At 33.0% G+C, this 25301-nt stretch overlaps 1 protein-coding gene across 2 annotated transcripts in view; it reads left to right on the forward strand.

Moving 5' to 3' along the window:
- Window positions 1-2669: 2669 nt before the first annotated feature.
- LOC132708634 (apolipophorins) overlaps window positions 2670-25301 on the forward strand; it is a 219457-nt gene continuing 196825 nt past the window's right edge. For both annotated transcript variants that reach the window (XM_060681081.1, XM_060681082.1), the window contains exons 1-5: window positions 2670-2819; window positions 4408-4455; window positions 12039-12604; window positions 14837-15273; window positions 23824-24178. In XM_060681081.1, coding sequence (XP_060537064.1) covers window positions 2753-2819; window positions 4408-4455; window positions 12039-12604; window positions 14837-15273; window positions 23824-24178 — 1473 coding nt within the window. In that variant the 5' untranslated portion in view covers window positions 2670-2752. The remainder of the gene's footprint in view (window positions 2820-4407; window positions 4456-12038; window positions 12605-14836; window positions 15274-23823; window positions 24179-25301) is intronic.

The raw sequence follows: 25301 nt of genomic DNA on the forward strand, positions 1-25301 counted from the left end.
TATTTTGCATACTACACACACACTACACTGCACAACACGGCACAGAAAAAAATTATATTAAAAACAAATCTTTTATGAAGCAAATAAAAATTTTCTTCCGATATCCCACCGCGAGTAAAATTTGTGAAATTGAACTATATTCGAATCATTGGTTAAAATGAAGAGATTTGATTTTTCTTAAAAAAAGTCTAATAAAACTAAGATTATATTAACTACATTAAACGCCGTAAATATACATACAGTTATGTAATATATATTCTAATATATAATATTGTTATCTGTACATTAATTACGAATCTGCGCTAAATTAATTATTTCTTGATAAATGTTCGGTATAAACGCCGCTGTCTTGGTGGGACTTAAAATAAATTTTTAGTAGCAAAGGTTTAGTAAACACGTCTGGAATGATGAAAAAAAAATTTAATAACCCGTATCTCGGTAACGTGAACATATTTTGGTATACAAAAACTGGGGTATATTTTACACGACCCTTTAAAACGTGCTCCCGATATCACCCTGTATAGAGCGGAAGCGATAAACGGAAAATGGAAAAACGCCTTAACAGTTTATTAAATGCGCGACACAAAGAATTCGTCTCCTTTTGCCGATACTCAGCAATCGCTTTCGAAAATCCAGTTAGAGGCAATCGTTAAAAATCAAATAAAAAAGATAATATCAAAAGGTGAATGCGGAATATTTAAACTTGTTTCAGCTTTATGATCCTGTTTGTAATGGAAAACTTATTTTCGTTCAGTTTATAAGATTTTACTCGATATTGAAGAGGGAACTGCGGAATTGAATTTTCCTTGTTTATTTTCGGTACTTCGTAACTACGACAACGTAATATGATTAAAGAATCGCGACATGCGCTAGTCGTATTTAAACGATACGCATTTTTTTTTAAATTCGATTTTAATTGGAAGGCCACGATACGAGACGTACAGATTGTACAGGGTGATTCACCTTCACTACCTTAAACCTGTAGATATTAAGCAGAAATCTGGATTTCTGTGTAGCATTTCCTGAGAAGAGGATAATTTCTTACTTTCTACGGAGATTTTACTTTTTATTATTATTATATTTATTCCCTTAAATTCGAGAATAGTGACCGTAAATTTAATATTAGTATATTCGTCTAAATTACTACAAAAACTCAGTGACACTTTTACTTTCTCTAGTTAATTTTGTTCAAATTTCAGTTAAAATCAAGTTGTGGACAACTAACAAAGGAAACTTTTCCAAATTTGAAGATGTTAATGTCTGATATATCACCATTGTGGCTCATAAGACGTGGATATTAAATTTTAATTTTGTAGCATTTTTATTAAAGAAATATAATAGTTAGTGAGTTTTCCAAACAGAAAAACTCTTAAACCCACATGTCCCGAGAATATAAACTTGGTTTAACTACATAATTCAAAAGACGAAAAATTTATTCAAAAACAGCGACTATTCAAAAGGCCCACCTTATTAAAAGAATAATAAATTATAACTATTTCCATCTCAGGTTATAGGTTTTGAATATAAGTTGAGAACAATTATTTTTCTTCCTTTTGTTTTCCGTATTATAAGTTGATAAAAAAATAGTAATAAGTCTTGTGAAAAACCTCTTTGCTTTTTTTTAATTTTATTATATTATTATCATTATTATATTGTATTTATTATATTATTATAATTTTTATTCTACCACCGAATTTTATGATATATTACTAATTCATTCATTTTGGTTTTTGAAAAGGAAGCAATCTCCTACATGGGCAAATGTTTAGAAAACACATTTTAATGTTAGTTTCCCAGAAATTTTGAAAAGAAAGGCGTGGATCGTTCTATATAATTAAGCCGACATTTTCTCGAATTGCATTTTAAATATTAACGAGCGCAAAGTCCCTGGGCTTTAAAGCTCAATTCGAATTTGCATATTGTTTGCAATTTTTTTATCTCTTAAATGCTGTAAGTTATCGCTGAATCATGAATCAACGCAAACACATCCTGGATATTATTTTTGCGGGGAACGTAAACAAATTTGGAAGAAAAATGGGAATAAAAGCGATAAGTTTTCGAAAATTTCTATTAACTTCAGCTTTAAGATAATACCTTGTCAGGACCGTATTGCATGCTTTACATTCACAAGTTGCCTTCGATAACGCTTTTATTGTTGAGGGATTGACTCTTTCTCAAAAATACTGTTTATTAAAATTACTTGGCTTTTGCTACACTGTACTGCATGATCGTAGAATTATTATTGCGATATTGCGATTCATATTTCAAGTTTTTATTAAATTTTGTTTGAATTGAAGCGTGCTTGCATTCACTAATGCAAAATAACGATGTTAACGGGAGATATTTAATAATGCAATATATTAATATTAGGACTAAACTTAATTGTCGCACATATCAGACGACTTGTTTTTAATATTAACAAATTTAAAACGAGAAATGTAATTCAAAGAATCTTATTGAAATAGCCAAAAACAAATACTTATATAACGCAAGAATAAAGTATTCGGATAAAAATGTCCATTTGTTCTTAATACGCCACTGTACGAGGAGAAGGATTTACTCAATAATAACAACTAGCAGCCTTTTGAACTCGCGATAAGGAATTGTCAATTTAGGGTCTCTTAATGACCTCTTACGGACGGCTCGACTTATTAAGCAGCGTAGTTTTAAAGCGTACCGTCCATGTCGATGCATTACTTTTAGTGTTTAATATAATTCGAAACACGTTGAGCACCTAAATGGTGAAATTGAGATGAGATCGTTTTTTGTTTTAGTGTTCGCGTGCCAGCAAATCGCTTCTGTCTACACAGAACATGCCAGTAAGTTTTGTGAAGTTTATATTTGCTTATATTTTTGATCGTTTGTTTCATTAACGCTCGTACGAAATTTTTATGGCACGTGTCTTAATGATGTGAATTTTCCAAACTTCCTGCAATATTCGTTTCAAGTCGATATACGTTCAAAGTAAATTACAAAATAAATCTTAGGCCTTAAACAACACATTATTCGACCAAAGGCACCAGATTCAATTAAATCAACATGTGCATCCAGAACGATAATCGACATTATTCGATTCATGATATTCATGTAGATAGAGACGTTTCGCTTCACATTAATAGTGAAGATTTGCTGTCAGTATATGTTGTAAAGTTTCATGAAATATTCCTGTATAAAAACAGTAATTTTAATACTCATTGCTCTTCTTTGGTATTGGAGCTGGATGTCAACATCTATTTATTAAATAACCTGAAATATATTTTTACAGAATCACAAATGCTCAAATGTTTATTACGTTCATGTTGAGAGTAGAATTAGATATGGTCTAATTACGGTCTGGATGATAGACTGATTGGACAAATGTGTTCTACGTCCTGTAAAACATATTTTAAAAATTTTAATATTTTAACGTTATACAGTCTGTATATATTTTATCTTAAACAATAATTTTTGCTCAGCGAATACAAGAATTAACGACGACTTGCGCAAATAAGATCCCAAGTGTAAGTGGTGTGCTTGTGGTTATCGAAAGAAATAAAAATGTGTGATCATTTATGTGAATTAAAAAAAATGTTGAAGAAATATTTTGTGATGAAATTCCCGTGCTCGGTAGAAGAGTGTCTTTTTCATTCCTTATTTAAAGCTTATACTGTTTATAGTCCTGGATAAGTTGGATTCTCTTTACAAACATTGTATCATGTAATTATCAAGTGATTGCGAAATTGGAATGATGATCAAAATCTTCGAACGCAGTGTTTTATAATATCAGTTCCCGTTAAGGTTAACCCCCCCGCTTTTACTGGGTTTCGACTTAAACATAAAAAAGGTATACTTAAACAGGACGACAAAAATATTTTTTTAATCAAGCCCAAAACCGTTCGGAGGTTAGTTTATTCAGAATTAATGGGGGTGATTTTTTTGAAGTCGGATTTTCCAATTACGTATGAAACGGCAGCACCTCTTTGAAGTGTTTAGTTGGAATTAACATCTATTTATTTTAAGCTTTAGTTAATGTAATCGATGTATGTTACGGATAAAATTCAACCTGTTTCTGATCAATCAATTGCAACACGATCGGGGGATCATTTTTTAGTCACGCCTATTTTTAACAAACGACTTCGTACGCGGAGGATTCATCCTACGAATTTTTATTGAAAATCGCTCGTAAATAAATTATAGAAGTCACAGGAATAGAAAATGCAATATAGTGGAGTTTCCTACGTCTTGTAAAATCCGAAATATTAAATTTTATTGGACCATCCGAAGGAGGAATCGCACGGAGAAGCTATTAACCATTCAGATTTTTTTTATCGGAATCTGACTCTATGACGATTGATTCGATATTAGTAATTAATTGGCGTACTTAGTTGTTTAACGAAATTTTCGTATATTATGTTTTTTTTATTACAGATCCATTGGAGAATCCTTTTATATGTGGAGTTCCAGCCTGTCTATCGGGTAAGTTTCTCCTTATTGGACAATATACAAGGTATTCGGAAATGTTGAACAAAGAATTAAATCGTTGATTCTCCTCAATAAATTAATTTTAAAGTCACATACTATTTTTCAGAAACTCAAAATAACGGACTTGCAGGGTGATTTACACATTTTTTTAATATTAATTTTTTCCGAGTGACTCTAGTATCATTTGTTTTCCTCTGGCAGTTGTGCATTGAAAGAAAGATTCAAGAAAACAAAATTCGTTATAGTCTCTTCAATTGACAATAGCAAAAATATATTTGAATACAAAACAGCTTAATGTGAGACGTGGATTCATCAAACTGAATTAACAATCCGTTACTGAGTGATTATTTTGCCCAGCAGTATCTTTTTTTTAAGATCGTTAATTATTGTTTTGCTCAGAAGGAATTTTCCAATCGCTGACATATCTTCTTAGAATTCTCATTACGTGTTACTCAAACTCAACGAAACAAACAATAGATACCAAGAGAATTCTGATAAGCTGGTTTCGTATTTGTAAAATCACGGGTGGTTGCATTCATTAAGCATAAAACTCAAAAGACCACATTTCGCATAAAACATACTTGCCAAAAGTGGTTCCCCTCAAACGTTTCCTAACTAACCACATGGTTTTTTCATGCAACAAAGCAGCAAATTGAAGCCAGAGTTCACTTCATGTGGAAGTTGATTATCTTGGAGATGTCATATTAACGCATTTCATAAGTTGTAATCTCTTGTCAATTTTTTAAATGTCCGTATGCAGAACTTCCGTTCCACATTACTAATTGTTTGCAACTTTTTATATTTTCATAATTTCAATTCAAGGCTCCATTTTCCCAGGACTACCGCCAGACCTGATTTTTTTTTTATATTTTATGTCCGTTCGGTATGCTTATGATGGCTCAATTTAAATTTTATTGTCGCCATATTTTGACTTCCAGAGCTAATTATCGTTTAGGTCTTTAGTAACACCTCCCCTTTATGCTGTTTACTATGAATTGTTTAGGTGACTTGTAATTGGGCCAGCTACGTCTAATCCATCTTCGATATTTTTGTTTTTGTTAGGTTGGTACACATGCCCCTAACGTATGTTGACAGTTTCAGCCAGTTTGCACGTTTACTTTTTTTTTCGTGAGACATGTATTGTGTGCTCGGCGATTTTCTGCTATCAACAAAAAATGGAACAAGAAATTTGCATATAATTTTGTGTAAAAAATGGTATATAGTGCTGCAAAACAAAAAACAATTATAAGTGGTGCAAGCTGTTCCAAGATGGCCGGGAAGACGAACTTCGCTCTGGACGTCCCAGAACAACTGATGAAAGTGTTGAAGAAATGAAACAAATAGTGTTGAAAAATCGTCGAATGGCTATTAGTGAAGTGGCTGAAGACGTCGGCATCTGTATTGGCTCGTACTATGCATTTTTTCCTTAAGTTTTGGGCATGAAATGTGTTGCGGCAAAAGCACCGTCAAAGTTGCATATCTCCAGAGCTGTCAAATGACGTCAGACCGAAAACAGCACGTCAAGAGAGATAGGTACATAAATTTATTTAGCCATTTTTTACATAAAAAGTTTTTACAACAAATGGCGCGTCAGTAGTACAAAGGAAAAAAGGAAGATTTACGCTGACAACTTGTGGTTGTGGATAAATAAATGGTATAAACAGAGTCTAAAGATAGAAAAATAAACCAATTCCAGGCGTGAAAGCAATATGACAAAATATACAATATACAATAGACATACACTATAAAAGTACAATACATAAATTATAAAGTGTGAAAACTATGGAATCTAAAATTTAACAGAAAACATGAATATAGATAGGTAGATAATAAAAGATATGTTGATCAATCTGGAATAGTATGGTACGATGAGATCTGCCTGTCTTGTGTTGTGTGCTAGTCTGTCAGAATGTCTTTCAAAAGATTTTCATGGATGTGGGTCAGTGCACGGTAAATGAACAGAGTAGGAAGTGTCATGATTTTTAGCCTCTTGAAGATAGGGCGGCAATGTGCCAGAGGTGTTGTTCCGTGAATTGTGCGTATAGCTCTCTTTTGCATTCGGAAAGCTTTGGCTGCATGAACAGAACCGCCCCAGTTTAGGACTGCGTACGACAGCAAAGAATGAAATAAGCCATCCTCAACATCATCGTTGGGGCAAAGGATTTAAGATGCCTCAGCAGATAAAGTCCAGTGGACAATCTGTTACAAAGGAGTTCGATATGTGATTCGCATGTCAACGATCTATCCAGTGTGACGCCCAATAGATTAATTGGGACTTAATTCAGATGACTGACTCTACTGCCTACTACGCTGAGTTTGACTGTGATTAAGAACAAGATTGTTGTAGCTGAACCAGGTCTCCGTGACTTCCTCTGCGCCGACACACTCTTCCGCCAGATGAATGGGATTCTTTCCCCTTATTAGGAGGGCAGTATCGTCTGCGTAGAGCGTAACATGATGGAGGATGTTTAAGGGGAGAACATTAATGTATATAACGAAAAATAGGGAGCCTAGGATAGAACCTTGCGGAACATCAGATGTTCGTCTCTCCAAGTTCCGTTGATTTCGACCAACTGAGATCTATTGTTCAGGTAAGACTTAAACAATTCGAGTGGAGTGCCCCTCATACCATACCACTTCAACTTCCGATACAATACATTGTGATCAATACAGCCAAGTTAAACAATGTGACTCTTACGACTTCAGTGCCATCAAGACCAAGTGCCACCTCCTCGACAAAGTCCACAAGAGCAAGAGTCGTAGATTTCCCCTTACGAAAACTAAATTGAGAAGTGCTGAACAGATTCTTTTTATCGAAATAGTCCATGATCCTGCTCTTCAATCTCACCTTGGCCAGAACCAGGATGATTACGATTGGACGGTAATTATTTGGATCGCATCGCATATGGACAGGCACAATTTTGGCACTTTTTAGTTCGTCGGGAAAAATGCCCTTCTCCAGAATTCTGTTTACTGTGAATGTAAGAGGACCCTCAATAATAGGCAGAACCCTGGAATTGATGTTGTAAAGAGAAGATTTTTGTTGTTTTCATTTATTAGTTTCCAACAACTTTTGCTTAAGTTGCTAGAATTATTCTAAGAGTTCTTATCACAAGGTTGTACGGCCAATGAAGATTATTAGCTAGAAGTTATGCGCCTTTTGCAAGAAGCAATACCAAGGAAACGTCCGGAATTGTGGGAAAACAATTCATGTATTTTGCATCACGATAATGCACCTGCCTATTCATAGTTGCTAACTTCTTGACCAAAACAAAGGCACAACCATGCCTCAGCCACCATATTTACCCATGAAAGGAAGGAGGTTTGGAACGAGATAAAGAAAAAATCGCTTGAAGAACTCAAGGCTATACCAGAAAGTGTATAATATATCTGTACTTTGAAGGGGATAAATAAATTGTTTTGGATAAAACTTTACAGTCACCTTACTTTTTGCGGACTTAAAATAGAATTCAAATAGATCCGTTATAGATTTTGCAAAAACTTTGTGCGCATGCCCCAACATTTTGCCATTTAACAAATTTACAAGAACAACATACCATGTTTTTCAATATACTAGCTAAAAAAAAGTAATTTATAGCCACCTAACTGGTATAAGCAGTGAATTATTTGGAATAAGAATACAATTTTACTGGACATGAATAGTATTATCCCAACCTCTCAACTAATTCGGCTTTGAGGACGTCTATGACACTTCAAATATCGTCGTAATTGAACGCAATTATGAGTTTCTACCCCAGGTATTGATTTAACATCAATAAATTTTTTATTTAATGTTATTGGTAATAAATTGATAATGTTTGTTGCCAGGTCATAATTTTATAAACTGAGGAAACCACATCAAACATTGAGACAGACCTGCAAAGTTATAGTATTAAAATTGTAATTTTGCCTTTTCTGTTAGTTTAAACAATTTGCGTTAGTTTTATGTGGTATTTTTATTTAATGTGGTTAGGAAATTCGCACAATACAGAATAATCGCTATATTTGTTTAAACCAATACGATAAATATATTAATGTGTGTGAATTGGACCGTGAACATCACTAATTGTTAGTTTATTAAAATAACATTTTAGGGGCACATGTACAATTATTTATTTTTTGTTTTAATTGGAAAACTGTAACGTTAATTTAATTTGTCGAAAACTAATTACGATCATATACTACAGTGAGAAATATTCGATTCGAATTGTAAACCAGTCGTTTTCAATTCATTGTGTGTTGTATTTAATATCTTTGTTACCGTTACGTAACTCGCTGGACTTTCGAGTGGTTGATGGGGAGAAGGGGAGGATAATACAGCTACAATACTTTTCGTACTTGAAGTACGTTACCATTATTGCCGCAAAATAAATCCGGCAAAAGTTTTAAATTGGGACTTTAAAAACTTTGCAATAAAGAGTAATATGAGCCCCCACGAATGTCTTCAAGTAACTTGCATAACAAGGTAAATAAGTTGTTATTCTGTTCGGCTTCAACTTTTTCGGAAAATCGGACGAATCCGCTCTTGCGGGTACACAATTTATGTAAATTGTGTACATAGATATCACCTGGAAACACAGTAATGTTAGGTGTTATGTTGGGCCATACATTTTGTGAAAAAATGTTGCAGACAGCCCGCAAGAGTATACAATGAGATAACAAACCCACATGGACGATAGTATTGTGTTCTCGGTTGAATTCTCCTAGCGTTATCGCAGAACACTTCGTCATATTCTTATGTACGGACAACCCGCATCTCACTTGTCGGAAGCAGTGACTCGCTGATTACGAGACACCATTTCCTTTCTCTAGATAAGTTTTGCTTTGAAGATTACTTTATTTTTCTCGATATACTAATGCCTCCTAAAGCATTCCCCAGATGTTGCAAATTTTCTTAATTCCTCAGTACTTCGGCATATTCATGGCAGAACTGTATGGTTTGGCAAAATTTGTTCTCAGTGCACTAGATGAGATAGTGAAATCATTACCAAAACCGTCTAAGAAAAATAATAATATTAACTAAAAATGCGTTTATCTGTTATCTATTTTCCATTCATGCACTTTCATAGCATATTCAGTTTTTTTGATTTACCAGTTTAAAATAAAACCAAACAGTAGCAGGTTTACATTTGTAATTTATGTCTTGATCGCCTTGGTTTTATACAAAATCATAAGATGGTGAAATGTAGCCTTCTGTATTTCCGACATTGTCTTTTTTCCTATATAATAAGATCATTTTATCTAAATCGTAAGAGGATATCCGGGAAAATTGATGAGGACTATTGACATAAGCATGATCTGATGTCCCTCCAGATCAAATTTTGTTATTAAGGCAAGTTGACTGAAATTGACAATTGCTCTCTTTAAATGATTTTTATTGTTTAAACAATTAACGAAATAACAATAACCCAGATGTTTTATGTTAACTTCAATGCTCAATATTTGGTTTTTAAATAAAAATATCTTAATCTCCTTTTTTATAATGAAACAATGTACTAGATATGCGAAGGCTCTTAAACAACGTCATCGTTGAATTTTTCTTCATCAAGTAGAGAAAAATCGGTTGAAGCCATTGCCACCGACGCACTATAGGTGTAAATTTACAACATAAGGCACTTACTACGGAAACGAATCTCTATACGGTAAGCCATCAGTTTAAAGTTGTATGCAACACGTACACCGATGTTTGTTTTTCCAGACTAGTCTAAAGGTGTATTAGAATCGGGGCTGTTCAATATTTCAAATCATATTTCGTTTATATGCCAACAAGCAGGATAGCAGTGATTCATTTGTCTCGTGACCAACATCACAAACTTTTTGAATAAAAAGTCAATTCCATGGGATTTGAGCCCAGGTATTCTGGACTCTTCTTCTCTATATCTCTGTATCTAGTAATCCTGTACCTGTAATTTTCCTGATTTCTTTTCTACTTAATTGAAGGTGTTACCATTCTTCCTTCAATATTCCAGCGACATTCTGCCAGCTAGCATTAGCTTTAAGAGAAAAAGAAAAAACGCTTGGCAGGCAAATTTAGATCAGTTCTCCTTCTACCTGATATAATATTTACATTTATTGTTTGATGATAAACTTGTATTATTTCGCATTTACTGGTCCAATAAATTAGCAGCGTCGGTATCGACCTGATGACTGAGAAAACGAAAGGCAAGCAATTATTCCGCTGTAATAACAAACTGCTAGGCTTGTGGACTTCGATGTTGGTGAATGGCGTTAATATGCTGACAAATCGTTAGTAATGTTATCTGAAATATTCGTGCGTAATGTACCGGTTTGTATGACTTGTTGGGCCTACAAAATGGGAGCTCGTTGGTATTAAAATAACGCAACTGAATTTATAAATAAAATCTAAGCAAAAATTCGTAGAAAAAATATTTAAATTATCTGAATGCCACTAAGTTGATGCCAATTCTTTACTATTAATTAATTAATTAAAAATCTTATTTTTATTTCAGGAACCAAAGATTTGTTTTTGGGAAAAATTATTATAAATAAATAAGAACTAACAGTTCAGATTTTCACGAAATTATATGTATTTTTTTTACATGACAATTGAACTGTTAGTTCTTATTTATTTTGATAAATGGATTTTCATCAAGTAAAAGCCACCTCAGTTCAATTTTTATACCTGGTATACCTTCGATGGAAAAATCAGTTCATCTTCTTAAATGATATTGATATATAGCATTTTATTTCGAATTCTCTTTTGCCATATTTTAATTACAAACTGTTTCATTCTTCTTTAAGAAGCACCCTTTTTCCAACTTTTGAGTTATTTCTGGAGCAATATTCTTGGTGATATTTCTAGACCACTAAATAGAACAAGTTAAGAGAAGAAAATAAGTCATTTAATTTGGTTAAATATGACTATCGGCTTCCTGGATCCAAAGTTCCTTTACTTCAAATATTTTTCATCGAACAACTTGATCGAACAAAAAGCAAAAATTTAACAGCTTCTATTTCGATATTAATAAATGCGATGCTTTTTGGGCTTTTATGAAAAGCAAAATTCTTATGAGGTCGACGTTTAAGCAATTTTATTGCCATCTTCAGTACTAATAAGGATGATAATCATAACGAATAACGAATTCAGATAATTTGAAAATAGTATAATAATGAGGTGTTAATATTTACATTTAATATATGTAATGTAATATTTTTTTTATGGAATAGCAAATTTATGTTCCTTGCTTCCTGCGTTATTTGTGATATAATGAATGGTCCACGATCTACTGTACATATTCATACGGAAAAAAATCCTCATAAAGAACGCAATAAAACTGCAGAATATTATTTTTCATAAACATTGTCCCCGCATCAGTTCATTCATACCTTATATAGTATTAAGAAAAGAAGAGTGAATTTAGCTTTTTGGAGAGTAAAACAAATATATAAATAAATTTGCGCGTTTTATGGGCTCTCAATTCTGTACTTTCCAGAACGTTTTCCGTGGCATCTCTAAAATCTACCTAAAAGATCTTTAAATTGTTTATGTTAATGTTTGTTCCCGTTCCGAATACAAATTGACGTTTGAACCAAATTACGGTACAATTTATTTTCAGGTGACAGCAAATTTAAATACGGCCCAGGAAAGTACCAGACTTACAAGTATTCGATAGAATCGAGAAGCGTGTTTAACGGGACGAGCAAGAATGAGTCGACTTTATATATTGAGGCTGAGGCGAGCCTTAATTTCCTCACACCTTGCGACGGTGTCCTGACCCTATCCGAGGTTAAATTAAGCGAAAACATCCCGAGAGACAAGAATGAAATTCCGGAACACTCTAACAGTCGATTGTTTGCTGACATGATAAGTGAACAATCATTGAGGTTCGCATTTAAAGATGGGATTATCACGGAATTATGCCCGGAAAAGGACGAAAAAAGCTGGCCTTTAAACTTTAAAAGGGGAATCTTATCTATGTTGCATAATAGCATGAAAAGGTTCGATCTTGATCACACCACGAACGAAGAGGATGTAAGAGGAATATGTCCGACCACTTACACAGTAATTGGACCTAAGGAGACGAGTCTGCTGATAGAGAAAACAAAGGACTTGAGTTCGTGCATCGACAGGGCGAAATTCAATTCTATAGTTCAGTTTTCTGCGATTCCTAATTTTCAGTCTGTGAGTATAATGTTGATAAATTAAGCATTAACCCTTCTTATCTTTTTATTTTATTCGTAAATATGATTTCCATCAAAATATTTTCCTTTTAATAGTTATAAAGACGTTTATCCCAATTGTTGTTGATGTCATTTGATATTATAATTCTGATTATCCATGATCTCTTATCATAATTTTCCCTTATATTGGAAATTTCCTGTTGAGATCTAATTACAAATTATTAATAAATTAACCGAGTATCTTTGAATTCTATATCCTGTTCCCCCACAAACGTATTCATTACATCTCAGTTGCAAAATGACAAATTTGAAATTGTTAAAGCGATGGAATTTAATTCCGTTTTCCAATATTTGGATTGATATTATTAGTAATTATAATTAACGTTGTTTTCTAGTCATGATAGAATGTTGTTTCGCTCATTCACAAAATTTACCTATGTCCATTCAACTACAATTATACGACGTGCTATCAATGTTCAAATCAATTCGCGTGATAATAATAAAGCAACCGCGATTCTAAATTTGGTTTGATTGCCGCTTTTCATTGTTTTTTGGCCAAGGTTGCGGGTTTATTCTGCGAATATTCCTATAACTTCAGTTCCAGCTAACCGACAGTAGCAGTAGCAGCTGTGTTACAAGAGCAATATATACCAACCATTAATCAACTGCTATCGCTTTATCAATTTTACCTTAGTATATCAAAGAAGACTCCATAAGTCGGAGTTGTGCTTCGAAATTACATTCTAGAGGCAAATGAATACAGAACAAACAAAATTTTTTACCAGTTTTTAAGATGTTTTTCAAACATTTTGGCATTTGGTGGGTATTAATAGTAGTCTTTATTAATTCTATTCTTGATATGCAGCGTGTTTCAAAATTAACAGTTCATGTCAGTCTATTAGAAAAATTTTTGCTCAAATGACAGCAACTCCGTTTTTGACAATTTCTTATCTTGACCAGTTTTATCTTTTCAGCAGGTTTATTTCAACTCCATATGAAACAAACTTGCTTTTCACGTTTTTTTCTTGAAATAAAAATGTATATATACTTTGTTTTAATGGTGAACAATATTAGTTTACCATTTTTTTGTCAACGTTAATTTTTATGTGTATATAATGGAAAACTAACAAGCCGTCAGAGAAAATCGAATAAAGTTTTAATAATAAATTAGTAAGACCATGAAAGTAAATTTCATTTTTTTCATAGTATGTGTTATTGCTTAATTTTATATATTTGCTTTTCAATTTCTTGTAAAATGCATTACAACGGCTCGATTGGTTTTGTCGAGTTTCATTTCCTTTTTATGCGAAACCAAGGCATGTTCCCAGATTGCTTTGGCAGGAAACGCCGCGCCTATTTGCCAGATGCACTGAATAGTAAACAAAACCAGACAATCGCTTTATTGATCCGTAAATTCGAATGTTAAAAAACCCCTATCAAAAACTCGAGCATTAATGGTTCATATACTTTTTTTTAATTTTAGTTATTAAAGTCGAACGGGGTAACGGATCCGAAAGGGGGTAGTAAATTTTTTATTTTGTGGGTAATGGAAAGCTGGAAATTAGTCGCTCAAATGAAATCGGGTGTTATTAAAATATATGCCATACCAAATATCCCGCGATTTCACGTGAAAATACTGAACGTGATTTTACGATCTCGTTTCTGTAATTCGCAGAATTATTCGTTTATACACATTTGTTTGAAATAAATTAAGGCTAAAATTAAATATGTCCTTATATCTATACCGTTGTAAAAGAACATTATATTATATTATAGGAGATGTAGAAGAGATTAGCGTTGAAAATCGTACAATTTATTCAATAAATTATATTACACTTCAATTTATAAATAACGGCAACATCAAAACAGTTTCTTCGGATTTCAAGCGATCTCTTGTTGGAAAGTTTTAAGTTATCAGCTTTCCGCGTTATTTCTTCGATTTCAATCACACGTTCGATGCGGTTACCTCATTTTGCACAATTCATTGTCTCTATTCCGTCTCGCAAAAGGGTATCAACGTCCCCCATTTTAAAAGTGATGTCATGCCTTGCTACAAATACTGTTTGGTGATGCAAGTGTCCTTGTGAAATGCGAAAAAAGCTCTGGTCTGTATGCAGAATGATGCAGGCCCTGGTTTGAAATATATAAATAAAAAAAATGAAAATAAATAACGATTTATTTCTCTCTCACATTAAGAAACAGAGTATAGCTAACCTCGCTTGATGTGTTTTAGCGGACGAAAAGTCAAGACCTCTTGAAGTCGAAGAGCAAATGTACCTTATCGATCGATCACCACATTTACAACGAGATCATCTGCGAAGAAACTCACGTCTTGGAACCGTTTTCCAACCAAGCGGCCGGTGCGAGCACCGTCATCATCCAGCGTTTATCTCTCGTAGAAGAAGGCGATAATAAACGTTCTGACGAGCAAAGCGAAATTATGAGAAGAACATCTCTGAAATTCGACCACGCAATACCGAAGCAGCCGACTAGCGGTAACATAAAAGGAACGAGAGATTTAATGAAAAAATTATGCAAGGAGAGTCACAACGAATTGCACATTGAGTTTTCCGAATTGTTCGGGCGATTCGTTTACGAACTACGTTCGCTTAGCTATCCGGCTTTTTCCACTTTGTATTCCCATTCGAGGCAAACCTGCTCAACCGCCACGTAAGTGTAACTAATATGTTTTTTATATAACAAAATTTTATATTTATATTTTAGTTCTGAATTCTGTTTCTTCATTCATATCATTCCTCGATATTGTAAAATACAGATGTATGATACATATGTTTTTCCGCAGATCATCCCCCAAGCCTGTGCCTCTCTTAGTTCCTTACTTAGAGTTTCCCAACCTCTCCAAGCATTTACCGTTTTCTGCGCCCATTCCAGGATGCAGAAATTTTTTTAAAGAAACTTCTACAGGCTACTGTAATACTTTTTACAAAACTTATGGATTGCTGCTGCGTCGGTTTTTGCTCCGTCGAACTTGCTGACGTTTCGCCAATCATCCTGTTGGGTTATTCAGAGCTTGACTGAAACTGGCTCGCATTTTACTCTGTACCTGCTTATATATTGTTTGAGGGGGGCTTAGCTAAATAGGGGCATAGACACCGTCTCGGATGACTGATTCCGAACGAAAAATCCGAGAGTCTATAGAACAACCTAACAATCTTAACCGCGATTCAGGTCTCTACCTGTCACCAATATGGGAATCAGTCATCCGAGACGGTGTTTATGCCCTTTTTAGCTCCGCCCCCTCAAACAATATATAAGCAGGTACAGAGTAAAATTCCAGCCAGTTTCAGTCAACGTCTGAAGAAGCCAACAGGATTATTGGCGAAACGTCAGCAAGTTCGACTCAGCAAAAACCGACGCAGGAGGAATTCAGAAGTTTGGTAAAAAGTATATAGAAAAATCTTGTTTTCGAAGGAGATTATTTTATTTCACATTTTAGTTCCAGTTCCAGTTAGTTAGTTCCAATTCTCTTATCAAAATTTCGCTCTGCTTTTTTTAAGCTTCAGACTGGGGTGCAATTAAGTGTGAAGTTGTTACGCCAGATATTTCGACGATTGAATTGCATTGTTTTGAATCAGCTCCACTTTTTCCAAGAGAGAGTGAGAGTGCCTATTTCTTTATCGAGTGATGCTTCGTCACTGCATATTGTGATTGCTTTTTTAGAGAGTGTTTGGATGATTCCCAGTTTGGTTGCTTCCTGTCTAGAAAGGTGCTTATCTCTACTTACTAGGGCATCTAGAAACGATAGGCAACTGTTCTGGAATGAAACCGTTCTTCGCAAAGAATTAGGATGATGTAGAAAGGAATCAGCTGCCTATCGGTTCTCTTCCGGATGATGAATCGCCAATATATCGAATCCGGACTCTATATAGCTATTCCCTACCACTGGTGAAAAAATAAAAGACAATGGAACTTCGAAAATCTTTTAGTATTTCTACCGAATCATTGTTTTCCACCTTCAAGCAAATATTGTATTATACATTTTCCTCTTTTCTCAGCAACGCTTTTCCAATCATTTTCCGTTAACCTTAGGCATCGATAGTAGTTTATATTTTTCTGAATATAGTAAATCTTGTTGTTATCCACCAAAACCTTTTGCCATAGTAAGTCAATGTGCATTATAATTATAATTATGATCAGGCATTTCCAGTGTTTCTAATACTTTAGTCACGGCATGTTTTCGCTTATGGGATTTTCACTTTTGTTGGTTCTGATGATTCTTCATGTCTTTGTGTGTTCTGCACCCATCACTTCAATCCGTGAATATAATAGTGCTGTTTTGCAAAAATGTGGAAAATTATTGTATATACCTGGTGTCCCAGTAAGGACAAGGAGGTACAGTATAGGGGAAAAAATTAAGTCATAAACCGGGCAAGAGAAAACGCAGAAAATTATTTTTGAGGTTCTGAAATGGCCAATGTCTTGAATATTAAAACCCTTTTTCTGCAAAGTTTTCTTATAATATTGATACTTAGAGTGAAGACTATTTTTGTTAGATGCCTTTCACTCTTTCTCTAAAAGAAAAGTTTAAAATTGACTTTTCGGAGGCAATCCAACATTTCCGGAAATAAATATCTATAACGCTGTGAGTGTCCCTTTATGGGAGCTTTCACCGTACTTAAAACGTCACTAATTAACAAAATAAACCTTTAACAATATTGATCAATAACTAAAGCTAATGTTTTATAAAAAGAAGTGATAATACCCAGTATTTGAAAATAAATAAGGATATCACAACTTTGAGTGGAGATGCGTACCAAAATTCAACTTCTTTTGAGTTTTAAATACTTTTATCTTTATTTCAGGGTAGGATGAGCCCCTTGTTTGACTAAACAATTCATATCGTTGCACTTATTCTTCTCTAGAAAATTTTTCTTTTGCCATTATGTCAGAAGACGCCATCTGGTGGCGGAGTACTCAATCGCAATCAGCTCACTTATAGCTTATAGCCCTCACTTATGCCCCCCCCCCCCTTTTCTCTTTTTGTTTCCTATTTTTATAATTTTCTAATATATTCTATTAAAATAATTAATTTGGATTGGCAGCAAAACATAATTTTGATATTCCTAAGGGACCGTTTTCAATAAGAAATCGAAAAAACACACCCCTTAGTCCATTAACCCGAACCGCATAAAACAAAAATGGCGGAAAGGCCGCCGTGAGAAATATTGCGTTTGAAATAACTGGGACAAAAAAATATGTTAGAGTGCCCTCACCGATCTGAAACCCAATCTAAAAAATTGATTGTCTATAGATGTCATCATTTATTTAGGTTATCTAAGAATGTTAGCATGAAAGGGGAGGGAAATAATTCGTCGCATTTTTCATCTGAAAAACATGGTGAACATTTTTTGCCTGTGATTTTATTTGAATTTTTCCGCATTTATTCCTTTTTGTTTTGGTTAGTTTTGGTTATAAGTATTTATTAATGTCCACGGTTGGTAATATTTAATGATTTATATAATTTGTAGCAATGCTGCTAAAAACATTTACAAAATTTGACAAATAATTTGTCACTCTATATAACCGTAAAATACACTAAACTTGAGCTGATTATTGTTGTAATGACAATTTATTTTATTCTATTTATCAATTAGTGCAATATATGGGATATCGAAATAATATACACTTTTTGTAATAAAACGAGTTCAAAAGGCACTGCGGACAAAATTCCAACGTATGCATTCAAAAAAATATTTATGTCTTTGTACTTTTAAAGCCATATGAGTTTCAAATAACGAACCCAACATTCAATACTCCTTTTTTACGACAAACTCAATACGCTTATCAAACGTAAGCAGAGGATCAACAATTACTCCGAGGTCTTTCCATTACTGATTTTCTGCCTAATGCAAATCTCATGTCATATTGATATATTTGATATATAATTGGTTTAGTTTTCTACCAAATGCCATAACATAAGATTTATTGGCGTGAAATTATAACCATATTTTTTTTAATATTTCACACTCGAGATAGAATTTTGAAATCGTCTGTAGAATGAAAACCAGTGAACTCTTTTTTGCTACACTGTTAGCTAAAGTCAGAATTAGAATGGGCAAACATTAGAGAAAATATTCTGAACAGCTGCACTATTAAACAATGTAATTTTGTATTGTTGTTATTTGTATTGCTGAATGTTGGATTTCTTTCGAATATATTGTTTATTGTTTATCAATCATGGAAAAGCTAGAGTTAAATCTGCAAATGAAACTAGCAAATAGCAGTATCGGTTTTCGTAAAAGCAAACAGTACGATGTCTACCTACGTTAATAAATAAATAAAAGGAACTGTTTACAAATGTTTTGTTGAAATTGAAAATAAACAAAGTATGCACAATCTCGCCCTATCGCAAGGTGTTTTAAATTGATGTAACCGTTAATTTAGTTGAATTTCTTTTCTTCGCTCCTAAAGATTGAATCGAAAACGTATACATCCACAGTGGAGAAAATAAAAACGCACCATAATAATGAAATATATCGATACGAAAAGTATATATATTAAGACAGCAGTCGCTATAACTTGAAACCATATTTTTTGCTTGGATTTATCCGTTTCGTTTTTATCTCTACTGCCGATTTATTCAATTTTTTGGTAGAAATCGGCAACCGGCGGAATTATACCACAGGGGTGATATATGACGTTCAGCTTCTTCTTCACTCTCTTGTTTTCATTTTCAGAATCGTCGAAATTGCTGATTAAAATCATTATTCCTATGATTTGTTTTCCGCAAATTCTTAAATAAGATTTAACCACAAGTAATATAATATGGTAGAACAAATTAGCATCATCAGCCAAAGGATGAAAATCAGATCAAAATAAGAAAATCCAGTCTAGAAGCTATTAAGCCAAACTTTAGAGAAAAGTGCTGACACATTATGCATTAATCTGTTGGTAACATAACGAGACTCTTATTTTGGATTAAAAATTAACAAACTGAATTATTAATCCACTAAAGAAAGTCTTGTCTGAGGCTAGTAAGACATTAGTTAACCAAAACTCAATAAACATAAAAAAAGGGAAAATGATACAGGAATTGACTCTGTTTTGGATATCGTTCTAGAATTTCGTTTTTGTTTTTGCTCGTAACTCTACTACGTAAGCAGAATTACACTCATTTTAAAATCACATTAACTCCTTACATAACCTTATAAAATTTAGCGTATAGTCGTATGTCTTTAAACCTTTCGGACTTGGCTATAACTAAATTGCAAAACAAATTAGGACGGACACAGTGATACATAATTACTCAAATCACACTTACATACATAAAATGGCTGGCTTTTATTCTTTTACTTAATATACCACTTTCAACAGAAAATTTTGGATATTGGTTACGACCCCTCTTCGATAGATAAAATTATAACTAAAAAACAGTTTCAAATAATCCCCAACTCTATTCATCCCATATTAAATACCGAATCCAAATTTTATAACAATAACATACATGGAAGAAAATAGCGAGAAACTTTCGAAACATATTTCTAAATTTGGTCTCCTGATTGCTTTTAAAACTAAAAAACCGTATGATTTTTTTTAAACAATAAAACTAAATTACAAAAAACTGAAAAATGCCTACAAGAGAAATTTGGATCTTGTTACAAAATTTATATCGGACAAACATAAGAAAAAATAGAACATTAAAGAGCGTATACAAATAAAAGTTTGGATTCTAACTACGCAATTCATTTAAATTGACAAGTTTCACGATAATTATGCTATTTGACATAAAGCATCAAAAGGCAAGTTTGTTGGAAGCTTTGGAGATAAACAAAGTGAGTTATTCGAATCTATAACTTAATGACATATCGGATTTGAATTTAAATTTATAATTCTACAATAACGGTAATTAAGAATCTATTAATACCGAAACAGCTGTCATAAACGAATCAATAACCGAGAAAATTTTTTCTTCTAATTGAGTTGTCGATTTATCCTATTCTTTATAATCGTACCCTATAGGACACAAACCATTAATTAATTCATCTTTTTACTTCCCACTGATCTGGGAACATGCCGAAATTATTTCCCATCCAAAAAAAAATCCGTCTGAATTTTTTTTATCTCGTTCTATAAATATTTCTCAATTCAGACATTTTGTAAATTCAAATAAAATATTTCCATAAAACAGTCACGATTTCGCTGAGAGTTGAAACACTGCCAAAGTTGTGTTGCTAGACTCTCCAATTTTATCTTTTGTGTCATGTCTTTAAAGTATACTTCTTTTTGTGTCGTCTGTTTTAGTTTTTGTGTTAACGCCTTTCAGGTTGAAAAAGTAAAAAAATAATTTTAAAAATTTAATTACTTCCCATCCCAATTTTCCGATTCGTGTAAGAGGCTTGGGCTTAATTTACCTATAATAGGCTTACTCCGAGGGATATTGTTTATCACGAGAAACCAAAAGCCTTCTTTGTAACTCTAGTTTTACCTCTATTTAGTCACTGCTGTGCTCTTTTTAACCTCCGCCTTGATTCGTCACCAAATTTCAGGTGACTTACATTAGAGAGAAGTGTTGAATTTGGAGAGATTCTTCATAGTTTAAATTTACGGCACAAGGCCAAATTCTAAAAAGATTCTAATATTGCACCTGCTGCATAGTGTAAAACTGGTCTTCCTACCGTTAAAATAATATTAGGTTTGCGTTCATTTCTCATGCAATGAAATAAAATCATTTTGTGTGTCTTTACTATACGCTACCCTCTACTCCATTTAATTTAGTTAACCATCTAGCTATCAAACAGGTTTAAACACTATCTGGAAATTTCCCTGTGCCCTGTGATCCGTTTTTTTTTTTTTTGCTGTAATGTTATTAATGCAATTAACCTATTGTTGTTATTATTATTTATTCTTGGTATTAATGTTATCTCTGTTCTAAATTCTCTCAGATTTTTCTGTGGTGTCGCGATAATGGGATCAATAAAATGAGAAGTTTTGCCGTAAGATTAACATTTATTGTGCGTTATTCGGCCATATTTATGAAAAATATTCTTTACCAACGTTTCGCTATGAAATTCACATTACTCTAAGGATGAAAAATATTCTGGATTTGCCTCAGCATAATCCTTGTAAATTTGAACGGTACTTTAGCTATATATAATGCCATTAAGCTTTATTATAATTATAATAAATATTTTGAATCCAGCTCAGTTCTAGTATTTAGGAAAAAAATTGATGTCTATTTATTGGAATTGCAAGAGCCTCTGTCCTAAACAAATTAATATTTTAACAATAATGAATTTTTAGTCTCTTATTATTATTATAGCTACTTGCTACTTTCGAAAAATCGATGAAATCGATTCTTTTCGAAAGTATACGCGCTCTTCACTAAACTCCAGATCTCGATAACGGTGCGTCATACAGCGTCGACGTTAGTACAGATGGAATCAAGGTCGAAAAAACATGTTTTTATTTTTTGTCTGTCTGTTCTCTCCAATCTCTGTTCTAGGATTTTCCGACGGTAATTTCCGAACGGTTTGAACTAGACGCTTCAAATTTTGCTCATTTGGCTGGCAAATGGCTGCTGACAAGCTTTTTTTTAGACATTGCTATGAAATACGAAAAGTGTCTGAAATTTGAAGCTATCGACTTCAAATTTAGCACACGTATGAAGCTTAGTCGCCTAACGGAACCTTTTGAAATTTTTGGGGGGGGGGGGGGGGGAAGAGGAGCGAGGGAGTATTTTAAAAGCGTCTAAAAAAAGACTCATTTATCGAAAACCGTTAATGTAAACGAAAAAATTCTTTAACGAAAAGATGCAGAAGATTTGATTTCATAAACTTTTATTCTTGATATATTTTTTGAAAATGTACAGGGTGCACTGCATATTCAAAAAAACTGAAAAATGGGTTCCTCTATTATTGAAAGTTGGCTATAATTTAAAATCTGTGTTTCAGATGTCAGTTTCTTTTACATGACGATATAGCCCATATAGACGGCTAAAACTTTTGTATTTAAGGTTTTTAACTATTGTACAGGGTGTTCGAGATATTCCGTGAATATTAAAAAAAGAAATAAGTGTCCCAAATTTGCAGCTACCGATTTCATCCTTGGCAGAGAAGTTGCAAAGTAGTAAATTGGAAGAAATAAAGTAACGCGAAGTATTTTTTTAAAAATTTTAATTTTTTTTTTGGTTATTTTGGTTTCCAGAAAAACATATTTTTCTCCAAAAAGATTCTGCGCTATAACTTGTGTTTCACGCATTTTTTCGATTATGTACAAGGTCTTTTAGTAATGGACAAAAATCTAAAAGACTCTGAAAATTGTTCCTTTAGGGAGTAAATTATTATTTATTATTATTATTATTATTATTATTATTATTATTATTATTATTATTATTATTATTATTATTATTATTATTATTATTATTATTATTATTATTATTATTATTATTATTATTATTATTATCATCATCCAATCCAATCCAATACCTCGCACTCAATCTAGACGTCAAATGACGTCATTTACTATTACGGTGTACTGCATGGTTTCAGAAAAGAGGTATTTTCTCTCCTACTGAAATAATTCATATACTGGGAAATGTAGGAGATCTAGGGCTATAACTTTTACTTGCGGCATTTTTTGGATTATGGGCAGGGTGTGTCTATTATTTGTAAAAACAACAAAGAAATCCTGAAAATTGCCGTTTTCGTGGGTAAATTATTAGGCGTAATTGAAAAATAATAAAATATAGGATAATTTGGTTTAAACAGTGTCGAGAGAGACTTTCAAGTTTTGTCCATCATACAGTGTGCACCAGATATTTGAAAAAATATAGCGAATCGCTATTATTTGTAAAAAATTTTGAATTTATCAAAGTTTGGCGTAACTTTGAAGTTAGACGAGATTTGAAAGGCAGGGTGCATGAACGATAGAAAAACAATGCGTTTCGCTAAGATAAGAAACCGCGAAGCGGCTTCTTTTCGAAATAGAAAGCTGCGCGTTACTTGCGACTAATTTTCCGCTCCCAGCTACGATTTTTTGAAAGCAATCTTGTTTCATTAACATTGTAATATTCGGTTAATGTTGAACAGCTGAGATCGATGTCTTAAAGTATGAAATGTGTAACTATATTAGTTTGAACTGGTATTAGGTAATTTTGTGTGCAAAAATTTAAAATATCTCAATAAAAACTATTATTATTTTTATTATTATGTGTGTGTTCAGCGCTAAGGGTCAAAATTTAATCCCTATTTTTTTTTGCAGCAAACATTTATTAGACGCTCTACCGTACATTAACACGGGTGCCTCTGTCGCTCTCATGAAAGATATTATCCTAAAGGGTGGCGTATCCGAAAACACAATGAAAGAGTGGATGTTGTCAATAGCTTTCATTCCGAGGCCGGATGAAGAAATGATGGATTCGGCATTAATGCTCGTGAAAGAAAAAACCTTCTCCGCGAACACAGTTTTAAGCGTTGCTTCTCTCGTTCATACGTTTTGTAGTCAGAATTCCAATTGTCGAAATATCGAAGCCGTAGCATCCGTAGTCGAACATTTCGAAGATTATTTGCTGAGCTGGATCCGTGCGAACGAGACGAATAGAGACGCAGAACACCGTGTAAGTTACCGTCTACGAACGTTACATTTTTCGACACCAACGAAAGATTTTAAAAGTAAAAGTACAAATTAAAGTAGGTATTTCTCAAACGGAAGTAAACTGGCCGAGAAAGTTGAGGGAAGATGAATTCTTTGCCCCAAAGGAAATCTTATTAATAGTTTAAAACTTACATTCTTAGAATCGCAATAAATTTACCTTCTTTGAAGAATAAACTGCACTTGCATTATTTAATTAACAACGCTTGGTAATTGGAATCCCTTACAAGCAATTTGTTGTATTACTTTTTTCAATAATTGCTACTGCAATAATTTTTCTGGAAATTGACAAAATATTTAAACGAAATGTATAATAATAGTGAAGATCGTAAAGTTTCTTTATTGTTCTCAGCTTTTTAACAGTGTAAAATATGTTGGAAACTATAGAAAAAAGGAAAAATATAAATACAATTTATAGTAAAATTTAAAATAATGAAAGAGAAGAAGTATAAGTAAAGCTGGAAGTCAGTGACCAAAATTAAAAATTTTGTATTTAGTTTTGAATGAAATTATTTCAAGAAAAGATTTTTCTATAATGTTCGTTTTATCGAACATTTTCACATAAATATTAAGTAAAAGGTTCATTTGGCAATAAGCAATGAATATCAATATCAAATATACAGTGTGTCCAAGATAAGTAAATCTGTCCATCATGCGTATATTGGAAAACATAGGAGTTATGCTTAAATTGGAAAGAAAAAGGTTAATAGCCTTCTTTTGAGAAAACTAAAAAATTCCCATCACTTCCGTAAATACGTCAAAACAACCGAAATTTGCCTATTTTGTTTTTATTTTAAGTACGATACCACGTATTGAATAGCATTTTTTATTAAGAATACAACGATGTACGACACAATATGACTCTGCATTGTTTAAATTAGAAAAAAGAGTTTTTATTAAATTTTGAATGGTTTAATAGGTAGATCACGTGACATGTTAATTCGTTAAACAAATTACTTACTTACTTTAAAACATTTCTTAACATATCAGTTGTAATATTTTAAAAGGCTTCTAGAACTAGTCTTCTCAGTTGACTCTCAGTCTCCAAATGTGGCAGGCAAACATATTTCTTGCCATATTCCCATAAA

The sequence above is a fragment of the Cylas formicarius genome, unplaced genomic scaffold (assembly GCF_029955315.1).
Source record: "Cylas formicarius isolate icCylForm1 unplaced genomic scaffold, icCylForm1.1 PGA_scaffold_12__32_contigs__length_19106922, whole genome shotgun sequence".
Taxonomy (NCBI): Eukaryota; Metazoa; Arthropoda; class Insecta; order Coleoptera; family Brentidae; genus Cylas; species Cylas formicarius.